This window comes from Emys orbicularis, chromosome 2, assembly GCF_028017835.1.
Source record: "Emys orbicularis isolate rEmyOrb1 chromosome 2, rEmyOrb1.hap1, whole genome shotgun sequence".
Classification (NCBI taxonomy): domain Eukaryota; kingdom Metazoa; phylum Chordata; order Testudines; family Emydidae; genus Emys; species Emys orbicularis.
Genome location: NC_088684.1, coordinates 276,583,981 through 276,602,847, shown reverse-complemented (window position 1 = coordinate 276,602,847; position 18,867 = coordinate 276,583,981). Strand labels below are relative to the sequence as shown.

Sequence of the window (18,867 nt, the reverse complement as noted above, 5' to 3'; positions counted from 1 at the left end):
ATATTTTTATTATGGAGATTTTTAATGTATAGTTTGGGACATAGCTCATATTTGGGTTTGTGTTACTAACCAGACATTAAAAGAAATAAAGGCTAGTATTCATATTATGTTTAAGAATAGCGTGTTACATTAATGAAGTTCTTTTAGTATGTAGGTTTTTATTCCTGGTTTTTAAACACAAATGAGGTACAGTACACTTCTTTAAATGTTTATAATGTCTAACTGCTGCTGGACTTTAAGAAGTATCAATTTTGTTCTTAGTTGCTGCAGATAATGACAATATCATACCAAATTATTTTGTATTTTTTGTAGGACTGGGAAACAGAAAATCATGACTGGTATTGTTTTGAATGCCATTTGCCTGGAGAGGTGTTGATATGTGACCTGTGTTTTCGTGTGTATCATTCCAAGTGTTTGTCTGATGAGTTCAGGCTTAGAGACAGCAGTAGTCACTGGCAGTGCCCAGTTTGCAGGGTGAGTATCTATGAGCTTTAATGTGCTGATTAGAGGGTTGATATTCATTAATAGTTTCATTAAGGTGGCACAGATGGTCTGGCCAGGTTAATGGATTAAGTATTGCCTATCGAAACAATGATACATACATAGTGTACCTGTACAAAGATTCCAAAATACTGTGCATATAGATGACTACTTTTTTGAAGATCCTTTGAAGGAAGTTTGTATAACACTTAAACAGACAAATATAATGCTTCATCACTATAAGCTTTTCTGGTATTTCTGAATGCTAATGTGGTTTTCAGCACTAAGAAGTAAATTCATTCTGTGTAAGCATCTTGCTGTGAAGTATATAATCCATACACTTCCTAGAAACTCCTTATAGGAAGGTTTCTCTGTATTTAGACAAAACTTCTATATCTTCGATACTACCCCTTTTGTGCCCATTAAATATTTTGAATTGCACCCTGTCCACTTCTATCAGATCCTGAGGTAGCTTCTGCTATTGTTGATAAATGATCTGTGGGAAGAGGGAATGGAAATGAAAACTATATCTTTTGGGAAAGACCAAATGAAATAGTCAGGTAGGTATTTAGGTAGATTTCATAATTCTATTTTTCCCCATTAACCTTATATGAATGCCTACAGTATACTGTGTTTGGAGTGTATGTAGAAAAGTGTGTATGTATGAGTGTAATGTGTGATTCAGTTTATTATGGAAATGAGCATATAAAATACTGCTCAAGATGCTATTTATTTTATTGATAGTCATTTTAAATATAGTGTATTTTTCTGAACCATAATGTGAATGTTTGCAGTTTAATGATCATGTTATTAAGGCTTTTACTTTATTGGAATAAAATTATACATTATAAAAATCAGAGGCATACTAGGGCAGCTTTCAAAAATATGGGATGAAATCCTGGCCCTATTGAAGTCAGGGAGAGTGTTCCCATTGGCTTCAGTAGAGCCAGGATTTCACCCACAGCCTCTACATATTACTTTTCTTTTCAAGGTTTTGTCCTTTTGAGCATTGTGGGAGGAGAGTGCACTACAGGAATGGGCAGGGATGTTGTCTACATGCCATTAGGCAAAACTAAACAGCCAAGCCATGCTATTGTTCGTTGGCACCTGGCCTTGAATTAGCCAATTGCATCCCCTTACTGTTAGTATTCCTGCATACGCTCAAGGAGTGGGGCAAAGGGCACATTCTGAGCCTTAATTAAGTGGAGGGAAAACTACATCTGAATTCTTAAAAGAGGAACTACTGGTGCAGAAAGCATTCAACATTACTATTTGCTCTGTGGCAGTGGGATGCTGAAAGCAAGATTAGATTCCCTAGATGTATGTTTGGAACCAGATCTTGTACAGTGAGCCAACCCTGAGATGGTCTCTGCTGCCAGGGATGTGGGTGCCTACTCTCTTTATGCTGCAGAGAAGCTGTTGGAGGCCACATAGTTATTAGGGTTGCTTCTTTTAAAAGTCAAGCACATTTCTCTTACTTGTGACTTGACAATCATCCAGATGCTAATTGTAAAAAGCAACACTTTCTGATTCATTGAGTCAGGGCAGACTGAGAGCTGCAGGCTTCTGGAAGTGTAAGGTAACTAAGTCAGCACAAATAAGGGAGTGAAATGGAAAGAAAGGAAGCGGGAGGGAAAGATGAGTAAGAGTAATACAAAATAAAAGCATGTTTATACTTTCCATATGAACATACAGGTATATCCCAAAAATGGCACTTGTGTGGCATTTGCCTGTAGAAGACAATATATTCTGCATTACTTAGCATTTAATTTCACCACTCAGGGGAATGCAACCCAAAGCAATTCTACAACCTTGGAATTTTTAAATAGATCTTTTAAATCACTATTGATGCACATAACAAACACACACATAACTCACAGATGAAGTTAAAATTAGATATACTAGACAAAATCCCAAACTCTGCTCCAGACTGAGGTTGTTTTAAGTTACAACTGGGGACCAGGAGAGTACAAAGATGACTTACAGCCATTTTCTTCCCCCTCTCATCTGCTGTGATATGACCACTGTTGCATCCGAGGATCTGGTTCACTATCCAATGTATACAAACAGATGGGGCAGCCAGTTTTGAGATATATTTTACTTTAATCCTGGAATCTTGAATTCCATTAGTTTATGCTGATGATTTAAACAAACATTTACCTCGAAGAAAATATTTTGAAACTCATCCTCTCTTCCATGAGTGATGTGCACTTGTGCCTACTGGTCCATTTTTTATCTCCTTTAGAACACATTTATTGGCCTTTGTGATTCATTCATTTTCTGACCCTGAGACCTTGCAGCTCACTCACTGGCCACAGGTGACTATCAACCTCTTTCCCAAAAGACTTCCATTTTGTAGTATGAATACCACTTCCCCCCCTCAACAGCAGTACTTGCTTGCTTGCTTGCTTTCTGCTTAACCAGACTTGCTTTCCACCCACCTCAATTCTGCAGCAGTGGACTAGTGGGTCCTCCCCAGACTCTGAAGGCAAGAGGGAGATTGAATTGCTATCCAGTCCCACACACCTGGCCACAGGTTTGGGAGCTGTTCTGTATTTTATGGCCATCTCCAGCAGGTGACTCTCTAGTCTACTTTTATTTTAAAAGAGACAGAGAGAGAGCGCATCCTCAAAATCATAATAGTTTAGAGTGCCCTGGCTGATGTCAAAAGGACATAACAGAGCTTAACTATCTTGTGAAAGGGCAGAGGGATTTACTTCGCATTGTCAGCAGTAAATTCAAGAAAAATATTAGCTGGGACAAAAAATATGCATGTCTAATAATATTTCACTCTAATGCCATTGCACAGAATCTTTCACATCCAAGGCTCTCACAGCTCTTTAGAAAGGAGAAGGGAAAGTGTGTTTTGAAACAGAATATATTGGATAAATAATCTAAGAACACTTCATTCTTATTAAAAGGTTTCCCATGTAATGCTGCCCAGTCTTTGGACTGTTCATCACACAGTTGCTGGGTTTGATACTTCAGTCACCCAATGCAGCTTTATTTTGCCCACCTGCTTGCTCCAGAAACATTTTACAAAGGACACTATCAAGGATTTTTCATAATTTTAAAATATTTTTCATTCCACAATGTTTATTACAGTTCCTTGGAAGCTTGGCTCTGAAATTTGTTTTCTTTCCATTGAGTGCTGAGCTTCTGGCCCTTTTGTTTTTAAAAGACCAATATGAATATTTGGGGTAATACTGCATAGCTTTCAGCATTGGTAAGGGGGTACAGAGTCAGGCATAGGTTCAAATACAGTCCAGGTTGGTAGTGACTGGAAATTGTCACGGACTGCTGACTAATCATTGCTTTATGTTAGTGCTCTCAGCCCAGTTTCTGGTAGATAGCTGGTTTCTCTGTTATTACCTATCAAATGGATGCGAAGATCAGACAGCCTTTCACCTGTATCAAAATGGTCCCTCCAGGACATGGTAAAAGCAGAATGGTGAGTCAGTGGAGGATATGGGAAGATTGCAGTGGTGTTGCTTCCTGTTGGGTGGATAAAAGGAAGAATTTCATTTTCCACTGCTGTTAGTTTGGCACCTATTAGGGGAACTAAAAATAATAATAATACCAGAAAAAGTACTGAATCATTTGTTTTGGAAAAATTGATGCATGCAAAGACTTACATGGACTTCATAAATAGAAATAAAAACAGGTCAGCTTTTGAGTGTTACCAACTGTGATCATGTCCTTTTTAAGATTTTCTTAAGAAACAAAAAGAAGATGGAAAGGCAGGGATGGTTCAAGGCAGTAAGTAACATGTCCCATTTTCACACCCACACACCTACCCTGGGGCGAGATTTGGCTTCATCTAGATCCTAGTGCATTCTTGTTCAGCTCATCATTATAGTTTGTATCTTTCATCCAAGAGCTTTCAAACAATTATGACTTGCAGCAGCTCAGTGAAGTAGGTAAGCATCTTTATACAGGGTAATGAGCACAGAGAGGTTAAGATACTAGGGTGATCTATATTCTATATATTCTAGTGCTCAGTAGTGTGAAGCAGTTCATGGAATATATAGAAAGATAGTGTCCTCATTGTTAACAATCTACCCATAGACATAGTATGTTGAGTGGAGGGAGTACAGTACAGAAGGTTAGAGGCACAAAAGGATGATGGTTACAGCAGTACAATGATTCAGTTACTCAGGTTTGATTTGTGGTCACTCAAGATTATTTTGTTTAATATAAAATAAGAGAGATGAAGAGCCAAAATGGAGAATATTATTGTTTCATTTATTGTGGGCATCGTGGAAGAGAAGAGTTTTCATGAGTTTAAAAGGTAACTACCTGGCTCACGGGGTATGGAAGGCATTCTCTATGTAGGGGCAGGCTCCCTATTCAGCTCCTCGCGGCTCCCTGGAAGCAGCGACATGTCTCTCCCTCAGATCCTAGCTCCGCGCACTGCCCCTGCCCCAAGCTCTGGCTCCGCAGCTCCCATTGGCTGGGAACCACGGCTAATGGGAGCTGCAGGGGCGGTGCCTGCAGGCGGAGACAGCGTACACAGCTAGGAGCTGAGCGGCAGGGACATGTCGCCGCTTCTGGGGAGCCCCCCCCCCCCCCAAGGTAAGCGCCGCTCAGAGCCCTTATCCCCTCCTGCGCCCTAGCCCTGAGCCCCCTCCCCCACACACCCAAACTCCTGCTGCTGCTGGGGGCAGGGAGGAGGGCAGTGGCCTGAGACTGCCCCAGCAGCGGCCAGTGCGGCTGGCCCAGGGGCTGCCTGAGCTCCTCGGGCAGCCCCCGCACCAGCCACGCCAGCTGCTGCAGAAGTCACGGAATCCGTGACCTCCATGGCAAACTCTCAGCCTTAAGTATAATACAGAGTTAAGGGACTTGCCAAATCAGTGACAGAGCTGGAAAGAGATCTCAGGAGCCCTGACTCCCAGCCCACTGCCATGTGTGCCCTACTCACAACAGATCTTAAATTTTCACTCCAAAGGGTCCCAAAGCATTTTCCAAATATAAACTGATTCACAGATTAAAGAGCAGCATTTTCGAAACACTCAAGTCCCATGTTTAAAAGTGACTTATAAATCATGGACACATAAGCAAGGAGCCAGGCTAGAACCTTGGTCCTTTAGCTCCCAAAGCACGTGCATCTTCTGCATGAGAACTCCTATACTAGATTCTTCCCACATACATATATATGCACTATATACATACACACTAACAAAGCCAACTCTTTACAGTCGGATGGGATCACAAGGCAAGGTGGCATGGCAGCAAAATAACTTGATAAATTGGCACGACTGAGGGCCTGATCCAGCTCCAAATGAAACCAGTGTAGGGATTCCCCCTGGACTTCAGGTGGGAGTTGGATCAGGCCATGATAATCTGCTCTTGAGAAGCTTGATACTTAAACAGAAGGGCTGTTGCCAGGCAGGAAAGGGTTGCACTAGCAGAGGTGTGAGAAGGCTTATAGAGTGTACTGCCTCACTGTACTCTGCCTGGTTCTTCCGACTTCAAAAGTTCACAAATTCATACTGTTTTCTCACCCCAAAAAATGAGAGATTAAAAGAGCGCCGGTCTGATTCTCATTTACACTGAGACCCCTTTATACTGTGCTGTCTATGTGAAAGGGTCTTTAAAGTGGATGTGATTTTAATTTACTCCTATTCCTTTGCACTGCCAGAGCAATGTAATTGAGTTTCAGTATGACTGAGAATCAGGCCCCAGATCTAACATTATCCATCCTCTTGCTTTAAGTAGCTTGAGTTGGACTACTCTAAAAATATTTTTAGTATTTAGAAGTACTAATTTTGCATGTTACCATAAGAATATGTAATGGCTTTTTTAAATGATAGGAAGACTTTCAGTGACACATTTTCCCAACATGACTTCCAAACTGCGCATGAGCAACAAATGTCTGATGAAGGGCAAATCTTTGTGGAAAAGTAAAAGAAAAGTCTTGATAATAATTTAGTTTATTAAAGAGGTGATTGAAAGTTGTACAGCCAGGAGACTAAACAAACAGTAAAAAGCCATTTTGCTGGCTCCTTGGCTTTCATTACTTAAAATCTCAAAAGTAATGAATTTTAGATGTCAAAACTGCAAATAAGATTTTTCCTAAAATAAACCAGTGTAGAGAATTGGGGAGAAGTGGACAGATCCTGGCCAAACTGGCTAATTAATTATGGTACTGTAGTTTTCATCTCCACTTGTGATTAACAGCAAAGCCAGATATCTGTCTTTTATTAAAGCCTTAGGTATCAGACTGCAACCCATTTATCTTATATATTCTCTTTACAAATCTGTCCTGCAGACCAATGCAGAAAAAATATTCATATTAATTGGGGGACATTTTCTGCAGATGATGAATTCAAGACTATGTTAGAAAGGGATATAGCGAGAGAGACTGGGCTAGGCAAGTGAATTTTATTGTATCCTAATGAGTTTCAGTCTATTCAAATGCTGTGTCATTAGAAGCACACACATTGCACTCTGTTGCTTATTTAAAACCTTAAAATGACAGCAGCTAGTTCACAATTATCTTTTAATGCTCATTTAGGTTTCCATGGAGTAGAACTGTTATGTTTTAGAGACATAGCAGTTGAGATGGATTTAAACAGATTGGGTAGTCTCATAGCAGGTAAAATTGAACATGGAGATATGTAAGGTAATGCACATTGACAAAATAAATGCAGCTGAGCTCTAAAGATGAAATTCACCTCCATACAGAGGCTAGAAAAAGACCTATGTACCACTTAAGCCCTGAACATAGGGCTTAGGTATGACATGAGTGCTAGACTAGCCTTGGGCTGGCCCTCTGCACAGTGGTGAATTTCATTTCATGTTTGCAGCGTTGTGTGAGGAAAAAGGCTTAAGTGTTGATATGGATATCACAATAAAGATGTATGTTTAGTATGTAGTAGCAATTAAAACTATAGTATTTAGGCTGCTGAGATGTACACCTCTACCCCGATATAACGCTGTCCTTGGGAGCCACAAAATCTTACCGCGTTATAGGTGAAACCGCGTTATATCGAACTTGCTTTGATCTGCCGGAGCGCGCAGCCCCGCCCCCCTGGAGCACTGCTTTACCGCATTATATCCGAATTCGTGTTATATTGGGTCGCGTTATATCAGGGTAGAGGTGTATTATAAAGATGTGAGCCCAATTCTCTAAGGATATCCATCGGGTTAAACAATGGTTTGCATGCTGGACTACTGTAGCCAACTTAGGTCCCTTCGTTTTAAGAAAGATATAATGGACATCATATAAGTCCTGAGACGAGCAGGTTATGCACTTGTCGTAACAGAAAAGCCTATAGTTGGCTGACAATACATTTCAGAAGGAGTAAAGGCAAAATGAGACTCAATCAAATACTATCCATTTTTTAACCTTAAAATGCAAGGGTTTTGGCCTTCAAAGTGTAATTATAAAAAGTAAATATGTAAAAATGGTACCTCTATACTCAACAGATCTGCTCCCTTGGTGTATTCAGAGGCATCCCTTAATAGTCCAGTGAGAGAAATAAGATTTTATACATTTTTACCCATTAGCTTTTGCAGAGCCAGCCTAGCTAAGATGGCATGAATTGGATTCTATTCCTTTTTGTGCATCACAAAGAGTATTATTTGCTAAGTTCCAGTCAGTTGCACCTTTGCAAACCTTATTAAAGACCATGCTTTGCACAGGTGTCACCGAAGTCATAATTTGAAGACCTGGAGGTTACAGAGATGTAACTCTGAGCCTAATTTAGTCTGTAAAATCTTCATAGTGGTGACAATGAAATGCATGAGAAGGTAAGAACTCAACCTAACACACAGTCACCAGGCTGAGTATTCAAGACTGGGAGGTAGGGAAAAACAAAACCAAAAAAATCCTTTTTTCTTGTGAAGTGATCATATGGAAATCACTGAGTGATCATAAACATGGAACCCCACATTGCTGCTTTTACAGTCTCTTTTCAGCACAGAACTCTACTTTAAATGTGGAAGACCTACAGGAGGCAGGGAAAAGAGCAAAGGGGAGCTATCACTTTACTCATAGCTGTAGTGGCAATACTCTACTTTAATTCATGCTAAACGGTTTCTGCTTGCCTAGTAAGCATATCATTTGCAGCTGGTACTGGCTTTTTTTTTTTTTTCCCCCCAACTTTTTTCCTGTCTTTCGGTGGATCGGTGGTTCTCAAACTTTTCTACTGGTGACCCCTTTCACATAGCAAGCCTCTGAGTGCGACACCCCCCCCCCCACCTTATAAATTAAAAACACGATTATAAATGCTGGAGGAAAGGTGGGGTTTGTGGTGGAGGCTGACAGCTCGTGACCCCCCCACCTCATGAATAACCTCATGACCCCCTGAGGGGTCCCAACCCCAGTTTGAGAACCCCTGCGGTAGATACTAATACCTTGCTGATAAGTTGACCATTAAATAATACATTTTAATTTTATGCTGATCCTAGCCTTTCTTCATTACTTCATTTTATTAAGACAACGTAATTCTGCACTTTTTTGTGTGAGAGCATTTGACGAGGCATTAAGAACACACTAAATAGAAATAAAGTACATAATTCTTCTGTAACTGAAGTCCTCAGCAAAGTACATAATTCATTTATCACCACGATGCTTTGACTGTTACTCTTGTGCATTAGCATTACCAATTTTGAAGAAGAGATTTTCCTTAACTAATTGTATGATTTAATCTGAGGCAAATGTACCTTTTTAAAAATCTTTGTAATACAGAGGGTTGCTGGTGTGGTTTTTTTAAGTCAGATTTTTTAAAAATAGTTGACTGTATTTTTTTTTTTTTAAACAGAGTATTAAGAAGAAAAACACAAGCAAGCAAGAGATGAGCACATACCTGCGATTCATTGTCTCTCGTATGAAGGAGCGGGTGAGTCTGAAAGAATGACACTTTTCCACGGCAGTGGTTTGCATAGAGAGGGTAGTAAAGAGTTGGGAGATGTTTCTAATGTCCCCTTTTTAAATATGTTGTATTCAATTAGGGGCATATTATGGTCACCGCATGCATAAGTGTGCAAGGGAGCAGGGAACACAAAGAGCCATTCCTTTACACATCCTCCTATGAAATGGTTTATGTGTTTCAACATGTACAGCCCATGGCCCAGTATACAGATTATTCATATTTCTGGCTGGAATAGCCTATGCAAGGTGCCCACACCTCCAGTGGAATGGAGACTCTTCAGATTTTACAGAGACACAAAATCAAGGTGAAACACTTCTTTCCCTTTCTCCACCTCTGCATGCGATTATATGGCTCCCTGTTCCTTATATGAAGTACTTAAATTAATATAAAGTGAAATAATTCTTTTTCACATACTGTCTCTTGGTCCTTTCAGGCTATTGATCTAAACAAGAAGGGGAAGGACAACAAGCACCCAATGTATAGGAGGCTGGTGCACTCAGCTGTCGATGTTCCTACTATACAAGAGGTACAGTCACATACTTTCTGATTTCCTATGCGAAATTTTGTTCTGTCTTTAAAAGTGAAGCCAGAATTTTATGAACCAAAGTACAAATCCTTGTTATTTAGCTCTTTCCATGGTCGTTTCTGCTATGGCTTCTGTCATAAGCATAATAGCCAAACATTTCAAACTTGGGTGACTAAAGCTAGGCACCCAAATCCTTATATCAGCACCTAAAAATGTGCCTGATTTCCCGAGGCACAGAGCACCCTCAGTTCCCATTGATTTTAATGGGAGATATAGGTGTTCGGCACCTCCGAAAAATCAGGCTATTTATTTAGTTGCCTAAAGATGGATTTAGGTGCCTAAAGTTAGGCATCTAAGTTTGAAAATCTGGCCAATAAGTAAAATGGCTAATGAAACAAGCCATAAGAACATGTTTGACCAAATATTCCATTTTTTTCTTGTTAAAGCAGTTATAGACATCTGCTTTCCAAACATCATGATGATTCATAAAATGCCAAACATTTTGGTTGATCACAAAAAGCAGGAATGACTTGAACCACCTTTTATGTTAATTTCTTCAAAAATTAAAATACTAGTTAATATATAATCCTTTCTCTGTAAGGTGATTCAGTCCGTGACTTATTAAATCAAAGGAGTTGGGGGCTTCCCTTATAAAGATTAATACCTTACTGAATATTGAATGATATGATATGTTGTGCTATTTATTGTTGTTGGTTTTTTTAATTGTAGATGTGGGGGTTCTTGATTTTCAGTATTATAAAATAGAATTCAGTGTTGCTTGAAACATGAAGTCACACATGCACAAGCCAGGTCTGCACTAACATTTTTTCGTGAAACTACCACCAGTTGCACTCCTCCAGACGTGGAAGTTGCCAGAGTAGAAAGTTTGGGCATTTTAGCACCATGTGATCTAGATTTGCTCAGAGCAGGTTTGGTTGACCCTGGCAAAAATGCCAGAAATTGACAGAACATTGTCTATGCTAGAATTCTCATAGGTGCTATCACCAAGGCAGTGCAACTGACAGTAGCACAGATAAGAATGTTTTACTAGAGTGGAGAAAGCCATAGCATGCTCAGCTTGGGCAGGGCTAGAAAAATGCACTGTGTGACTCAATGCAAACCTCTGTTATGGTTTAAAGTTATGGGCTTTGAAAGTTAATCCTTTGAGAAAATGGTGGCTGCAACATGAGGCCCTTAGAAAAGTATATGGGTGCTCAACCCTGAATTGAAACTAAGATGAAATGCTGGATTGAAACTAAGATGCAAAGCACTGTCCCACAGGGAGCAAATCTTTGAGCAAATGCTGTGGGCTATAGTCTATTCTGTTACACACCATGGGAGTGAATGGGATTACTCCAGATTCGAGATTTACTTGTTATAACTGAGAAAAATTCCCCTCTTTAATTAAGTTAATTTTAAAGCACCCAAGAACTGGACAAGTACTGCACCTACTGAGGTATGGACAGGTAGGTGCAGTACTAATCCTGGAAGTGTTATAAGTACGTCTGTGAGCCATAGCAATGTCAATAACTCACCTTGTCTGCCTAATACATATTATTGTATGAGCATGTGTGCATAATACGCACAAGTCACTCCACCAGTAGTTTTCATAGTTCTATATTTTGCTTTGTGTAGAAAGTAAATGAAGGAAAATACAGGAGTTATGAGGAGTTCAAAGCAGATGCTCAGCTGCTTCTACACAACACGGTGATTTTCTATGGAGGTAGAGTATTACATTTAATATTTTTCTCATTAATTTGATTCAGGAAATAGATCTCAGTGTCTTTACTCTTAGGAAACTGACCACTTTGGATGAGACTTGGGGACCAGCTAATTAAGAGAGGGTGAGGCCACCTTGAGAGTCTGTGGCTATTAGCAGAGTAGGCTGTGTTAGTACTCATTTCTACAGTGGTGCCCACCCTTCCTCACTTCCCCTATACCTGGTACCACCTTCTTTGCAGCTGGCCTTCCCAATGGGAGCACCTCTACCCCCTTACCAATCTATTCCTGCTTCAGCCTAGGACGCTGTAAGGGGAAACAGTAGAGTCTGAGGATTGGGACCCCAGAGGAGCTCCATGCTGAATAGCTGGCCAGTTGCTAAGAATATCGCCAGGGAGAGCAGTGCTGACTACCTGTTTAGTCTCTGGCCATTTACAGAATGGATACAGTCTTCAAATGGCCATAGCTATGGATGGACTTCTTTTGAAGAAGTTAAGAAAGAATTGCTCCAGAACAGGTCACAAGCCAGGTGCAGTGTCAGGGCAAGTATACTTGTCCTTGGTACAATTTACTGAGGATATATTTGCTGATCCATTGGGTTCTAAGAGTTACGTCCCAGGTTTGCAAAGGCACCTAACTCCCACTGATTTCAAAGGAAGTTAGGAGCCTAAATACCTTTGAGGATCTGGGCCTAAGAATTCTCAGGGAATTAAGTATTGTGTTTAATACAGGCATCTAGTTTGTAGTCATGGAAAACTCAAAATGTGTTGAGAGAATATTTGATGCAGTGAGATACATAATTGGAAGTAAAGGCACAACAAGGGGCAGCTTCTAGAATTGACCCATATAAACTGCATGCTGTAATCCTCTAAGAGACAGTTGTGTTTCTATAAGGATGTCGTAACAAAGAGTGGTGTTTTAGAACAATTGCAGCATGTGGGCTGGGACATTCATGTTTAAAAAAGAAAGTGGGACATCTAGATAGTTAATGGTGGCCCATCCCTCAGTCCACTTCTAAAGATGCTTACTTAACATGTTAGCTAGTTTAAAAGTCCCCAGTAATATTTATATACACAGATGGACATGATGGGGATGGTGAGGCAGAGAAATAGAGTTGATGGTTGGAAATTTAATGGGAGAAATGTTAGCTAAGATACTGAATGAGGTTTTTTTAAGGCATATATTTATAGCATGAAAGGCATCATGATGGCGATTGCAAATCTTTGAGCAATGTTCTCATATTGTGGTTATTGATGGTATTTATTTTTAATTTACAGCGGACAGTGAACAAGCTGATATAGCTAGGATGCTTTACAAAGACACATGCCATGAGGTAAGTAGTATCTATTAAATGAGATGAAAGAGATGATTTGGTACAGATGAAACAATTTGGTTTTAAAATAGTGTCCTATCAGTTTCTAAAATGATGATTTCTTTCTTCTTCTAAGTTGCCCCTAAAAGCAAGGAAATAATGGGGAATATTTATTATTAACTTTCCCAAATTAAACTTTTTCACAGTGAATTCCTAATTCCTTTTCCTTTTGTTTTGCATGGCAAGGGTTTTATATCTCTCTCACACACACAGAACAGCTTTATTGCAATTTATTATCATATTCCTTTGCTCACTGAACTACAGTTCTTCATAATTCAGAGAACATGATTAGTCAATGGAAAGGAGAAATCAGGAGTAAAGTTTTAGTTTCCAAATAATATATAAACACATATTTAGACCAGAAATGGTCAGTCTTATCTGATTTAATTCAAACCCAAAGCCAAATTCTGACTGATTTCCAAGATGGACAATTGAAAAATTGAAGGGGACAGAAAAGTGGTGTTTGGTCAGCTGCCAGTTTGCTCAGCCTTCATAGTCAACTAATTTCAGTGCTTTCAGAGTGTGCTTTAAATATGCAAATTGTCCTTATGCAGTGTATAATCTTTAAAAATAAATCAAAGTTCCATTCGCATTATTTTTGTAAAAAAGAAAAAATGTTTCTATGTTAAGGCCAAAATTTCTGCCACTCTCAACTTGCCTCTATTTTTATGAATATAACTGATTGCACAAAATTGAATTGATTCCACAAAATTAGCAGGCAGGGCTGAACATTTGGCCTTAAAAATCTTACGACTTAAGAGTTAATAGCACTGTCACAAAGAGAGTGTCCCATGGGCTGATTTACTTGTTTTTGTTTTTCAGCTGGATGAACTGCAGCTTTGCAAGAACTGTTTCTATTTGTCAAATGCACGTCCCGACAATTGGTTCTGCTACCCTTGTGTATGTTTCTGACACAGATTTTTATTTACTTGCTTTTTTAAAAATAAATACTTTCAGTCCTGGAGTTATTCATTTCTTGACTATTCTGCTTCAAATAAGCAGAATAAGCTTTTTTCAAATGTACTGTTTAGTCTCTGCACCTCTGATATTTTACACAAGTAAAAACATTAACTGAAATCCAAAGCAATAACAATATGGCTAATAAACTTGGTTATCGGGCAGTTGCATTAGAAATAAGGAGTTTACAGGAATTAAAGCTGTTTCTGGATAAAGCTATGAAGACTAATATAATTTTTGACGTGCTTAGGATTTCTGTGTACAGTAGATTGTTACACACTTTTCAGAATTTGTCTTTCTTAGTGTCTTTGATCCAAGCAGTATGGCTAGCATAGAAATACTGTGTATTATAGGAAGATAAGAATGAAAAAGAGCACTGGACATAAAAAGCAACCGTGTTCTTAAGATACTAGCCCGGTGTTACACTAAACTTAATATTTGTGGGATGACTGAATGTAATACTTCAAACCCAATAATAAAGAAAACACTTTTTTTTTGCCAGATACCTAATCATGAATTGGTTTGGGCCAAAATGAAAGGGTTTGGATTTTGGCCAGCCAAAGTCATGCAGAAAGAGGACAATCAGGTCGATGTTCGCTTTTTTGGGCATCACCACCAAAGGTAATTTATTAACCCCGTCTGCTGCTTGTTATAGACATGCCTGACATAAGTTTACCCCATTCAATCATGTTGTAAATCATTGCTGAGCTAGTCACCAGCCTAACTTTGTCATCATTATTTCAGAAAGTTCAAAGTCCAGTGTAAGACATCACAGGCTGCCGAGTGATTCATAGAAGATTCCATTTTCAGAATTGCCATAGGGATATTCTCTACTGTTTAAAGTAAAAAAGGAAATTAATTCCTATGTACATGACTCTTCATCTCCACAGCAGCCCGTAATAAAGACATTGCACACAAACTAGACATACATTAACTGAGATGTATTTTAGGTGCCTGAACTGCTAACTTTGCACATGTTGTTAGCCAACAAGATGCATCACAAGTTTACATTTTAGGGATGTAACACATTACAAAGTATTTTGGTGTTATTGTTAGCATTGTGCCAACACTCCCAGGTGGACCCCAATTTTCAGAAGTTTGTAACTTCAATGAAATAATCCCTTTCACATAGAACCTTCACCTATGGGCTTCAGGGAGTTGGCTTGTTCATTTAGGTAACATTTGGCTATGGCTACTTTGTGAGATTATATAAGAAAAGAGAATAGTACAGCCCCCAGAGTTTTTCAAGTGCTATTAATGTAGCTGTTGCTGCTGTGCAGAATGTGCACATCAGTGCTGCTTTTACAGCATCAATGTGTATATGATTGTAGAGGTGAGGCAACATTTACATTTTGGCTCATTGTTTCTGAGAAAGTCGTGCATTTCAGTGCATCATGAGGGAGGCTGGAAACGTTTATAGCTGGGGGCTTTTTCAGAAGTGTTTATTTAAGTTGCTTTTTAATTTAACAAGGACTATGTATATTTTCACTTGATTTATCTAGTAAATATTAGAATAGACTATGTCTTAAAACAACTGTCTCCAGCCTCTCCACAAGTGCTTATTATATGACTTCTTAACAAGGAGATTTTCTAGCAAAGATAAATGAATAAGATCTCTTACTTGCATTTAAATCATGGAATGACTTATATTGAAATCATAAGTACCTTAGTAAAAGCTTCATACCTAAGTAGAGAATCATTTCATTTGTAGTTTTGGCACTAGGCTCACACAGCTTCACACAAGTGTTGTGTTCTCTTACTAAGAAGTTCGATGAAAAACACCTGAAACTCTACACATAAGTATATACTGTAGTAAAGAGGAAAATCCATCTACTGTAATGTCATCCTCTTGTTACAGTCATGGACTTTAAAAAGGAAGAGCTGGATTCTCAGCTGGTGTAAATCAATATAACTCCATTGTCTTCAGTGGAGTTATACATATTTACACCAGTTGAGGATCTAACCCTGGGTATTTAACTTACCACAATATTCACGTCAATATGTAGATTAGTACTGCTATGACTGATATTCTTTAATGCACCTTTCTATATCCTTTCAGAATGTCAAGAGTTATAATTTGTTACATTTCTGTGTACCCTTGATGGCATGATTTAGGCTGGGACTTTCAAAGGGGCCTAAAAAGCTAGGCAGCCAGTTCCCATTGTCTTTGATTGGGACCTGGGCATCTAATTCTCTGAGGCCCCATTGAAAATCTCAGCTGTAGAGACTAAGGAACCTTTCAGGTCTCTAAGTCACTGGAGGGACAGTTTGACAAAAAGTAATTACTGTCCGATGGCTGTTTAGTGATTTATACAAAAGGATCTGGTGCTCTTGATTCAATTCCAGATAGATAGATAGATCACAAAAACCATCAACACAAGCGGCATGAATTTGGCACTCATCTTGACAGTTTCAACAAAGAGGCAAAGGACTGAATTGGAATAGAAAGTGCACACGTAGTCGTGGTCTCTCCATGTCCTACTGATGCTCAGCCTCTGTGAAAAACTGGCCACTTTGAGTTAGTTGCCTAAATACAGATTTAAAACGTAGACTCTGCCTCCAGGGCTGCCAATACAGCACTGCCATGGGAATTGAAGGTGGGGAGTTTCAGAAGAACTGAGCATTGGGCTACCTGTGCGAAGAAGCACAGTTAGCCCAACACTAAATTCATTGGAATATCTCACCCTAAATCTTTTTTTAAATGTATATTAACACACTCTTCCCCTTCAGCTTTCTGATTGTGTCTTTAAATTGTCTTTAAAAGGGCCTGGATCCCTTCAGAAAACATTCAAGATATCACAGTTAATATCCATCGGTTGCATGTGAAGCGCAGCATGGGCTGGAAAAAAGCATGTGATGAACTGGAACTGCACCAGCGTTTCCTTCGTGATGGGAGATTCTGGAAGTCTAAGAATGAAGATAAAGGTGAGGAGGAGGCGGAATCCAGTATCTCTTCCACCAGCAATGAGCAGGTGAGTACTCAACTACTATAATTTATTAAATGACGGAAAGGTGACCTGCAATGGAATTTTTAAAAGTTAGTTTTAAGTTGTGCACTGTTTACTTCTTTATGATGAGACTAGAAGGCAGGTTACTTTTTTTTTTTTTTTTTTAATACTTTAGAAATACCAGGAATATAAAGTTATCATTTTCCCAGGTTTTGCTGGATGACCTCTGGGAAGTCTCAGGGATATTTATTGGGAACTCTTAACACCTTGATTGAATGAGCAAAGGTCCTTAAAGTTAAATAAGTGTTAATTAAAACAAAGAGTTTAAATTGTCCTACTGAAAATCTCTTCTCTCCACAACTGCTCAGCTTTCATTTTGTTGACTCTTGTGATGTCACCATTTCAGTAGTTCTCCAGACATAGGAACATAGGCATTGCCATACTGGAGCAGACCCAAAGTCCATCTTCTCCAGTGTCCTGTCCTTGACATTGATGGTATCAGATGCTCCAGAGGAAGGTGAAAGAATGTGATACTAAATACTACCTACATCCTGGCCTGTAATTACTAGAGATTAATTATAACTCTGATTAGGCTTGTTATAGGTATAAATGTACAATTCATAGAATCATAGACTATCAGGGTTGGAAGGGACCTCAGGAGGTCATCTAGTCCAACCCCCTGCTCAAAGCAGGACCAATTCCCAACTAAATCATCCCAGCCAGGGCTTTGTCAAGCCTGACCTTAAAAACCTCTAAGGAAAGAGATTCCACCACCTCCCTAGGTAACCCATTCCAGTGCTTCACCACTCTCCTAGTGAAAAAGTTTTTCCTAATATCCAACCTAAACCTCCCCCAATGCAACTTGAGATCATTACTCTTTGTTTTGTCATCTGTACCACTGAGAACAGTCTAGATCCATCCTCTTTGGAACCCCCTTTCAGGTAGTTGAAAGCAGCTATCAAATCAAATCAAATCCCCCCTCATTCCTGTTTGAATCTTGCTAAATTCTTGGCCTATATTCCAAAGTTTAATGACACGGTACAAAATCAGAGCATTTTCCAGCCTAGAAAGGACCTGAATTTCTAATGTACAAAAACAAGCAGAAAAATGTTTGTTTTCCTAAAAACAAAAAAACAAAAATCTTTCTATCAATCCAGTGAATCCCGATACAGGATTAGAGTCTTGTTCCAGAATGCAGAACCCGTTTGCCTGAGCATACCAATGACAAATTGCATAAATAGTGTAAATGAAATAAATAATTGTTATTTATTAGAGAATTAGTAACATATACACACACACACACACACACACACACACACACACACACATAGATTCTACTCACTCCACAGCTCATTAGTTATGAGGTCATTATCACTAATTCAGAAAATATATCTGACTGTACATACTCCTCATTTTGGAATTGTATTTGGCTTTGTATGCTGCCTTTCACACTCCGGGTATCTCATGCATTTTACAAAGAATGGTATTTATGTTGGCAGCTGAGAACTAGTGTTTCCCAGCATTTGGAATTATTCAACATTTTTTTTAATAATGTTGACAGCTGAAGGTTACTCAGGAACCCAGAGCAAAGAAAGGACGACGTAATCAAAGTGTGGAACCCAAAAAGGAAGTAAGTACCCTCACGTGGCATGTCTGTCAGTTAAGCAAAACAGCCAAAAGAAAAACACTTTCAGAATTATGATAGACATCCCTTATTTTCTGTCACATTTTACTTGTTTTATGCTACTATCATTAAAAGTTTGAGTGTCAGCAGGGCGACCTCTGCTGAAGACTATAATGAGATCTGTTTATCTTAAGGTTTTGTATTGGCACTCATCACCATGGTATCTGTGTAAGAGCTTTTCTTACCACAAGTTTAGCCAACAGTAATAGTCAGATGGTATTATTACAGTTTAAAATCTCCATCACTAGTACATCAACATCCCACTGACAACAGTTTCTTTAGGAACGGCAAACTAGGTTTAA

The 18,867-nt window shown here is 39.1% G+C and overlaps 1 protein-coding gene across 1 annotated transcript in view; it reads left to right on the top strand.

Annotated features, from left to right (window-relative positions):
• Window positions 1-18,867, top strand: part of ZMYND11 (zinc finger MYND-type containing 11) — a 157,671-nt gene that overhangs the window by 121,163 nt on the left and 17,641 nt on the right. Inside the window, exons 6-14 of the mRNA XM_065397685.1 lie at window positions 313-474; window positions 9,249-9,326; window positions 9,793-9,885; window positions 11,521-11,608; window positions 12,882-12,937; window positions 13,799-13,876; window positions 14,436-14,554; window positions 16,698-16,905; window positions 18,443-18,511. Coding sequence (XP_065253757.1) covers window positions 313-474; window positions 9,249-9,326; window positions 9,793-9,885; window positions 11,521-11,608; window positions 12,882-12,937; window positions 13,799-13,876; window positions 14,436-14,554; window positions 16,698-16,905; window positions 18,443-18,511 — 951 coding nt within the window. The remainder of the gene's footprint in view (window positions 1-312; window positions 475-9,248; window positions 9,327-9,792; window positions 9,886-11,520; window positions 11,609-12,881; window positions 12,938-13,798; window positions 13,877-14,435; window positions 14,555-16,697; window positions 16,906-18,442; window positions 18,512-18,867) is intronic.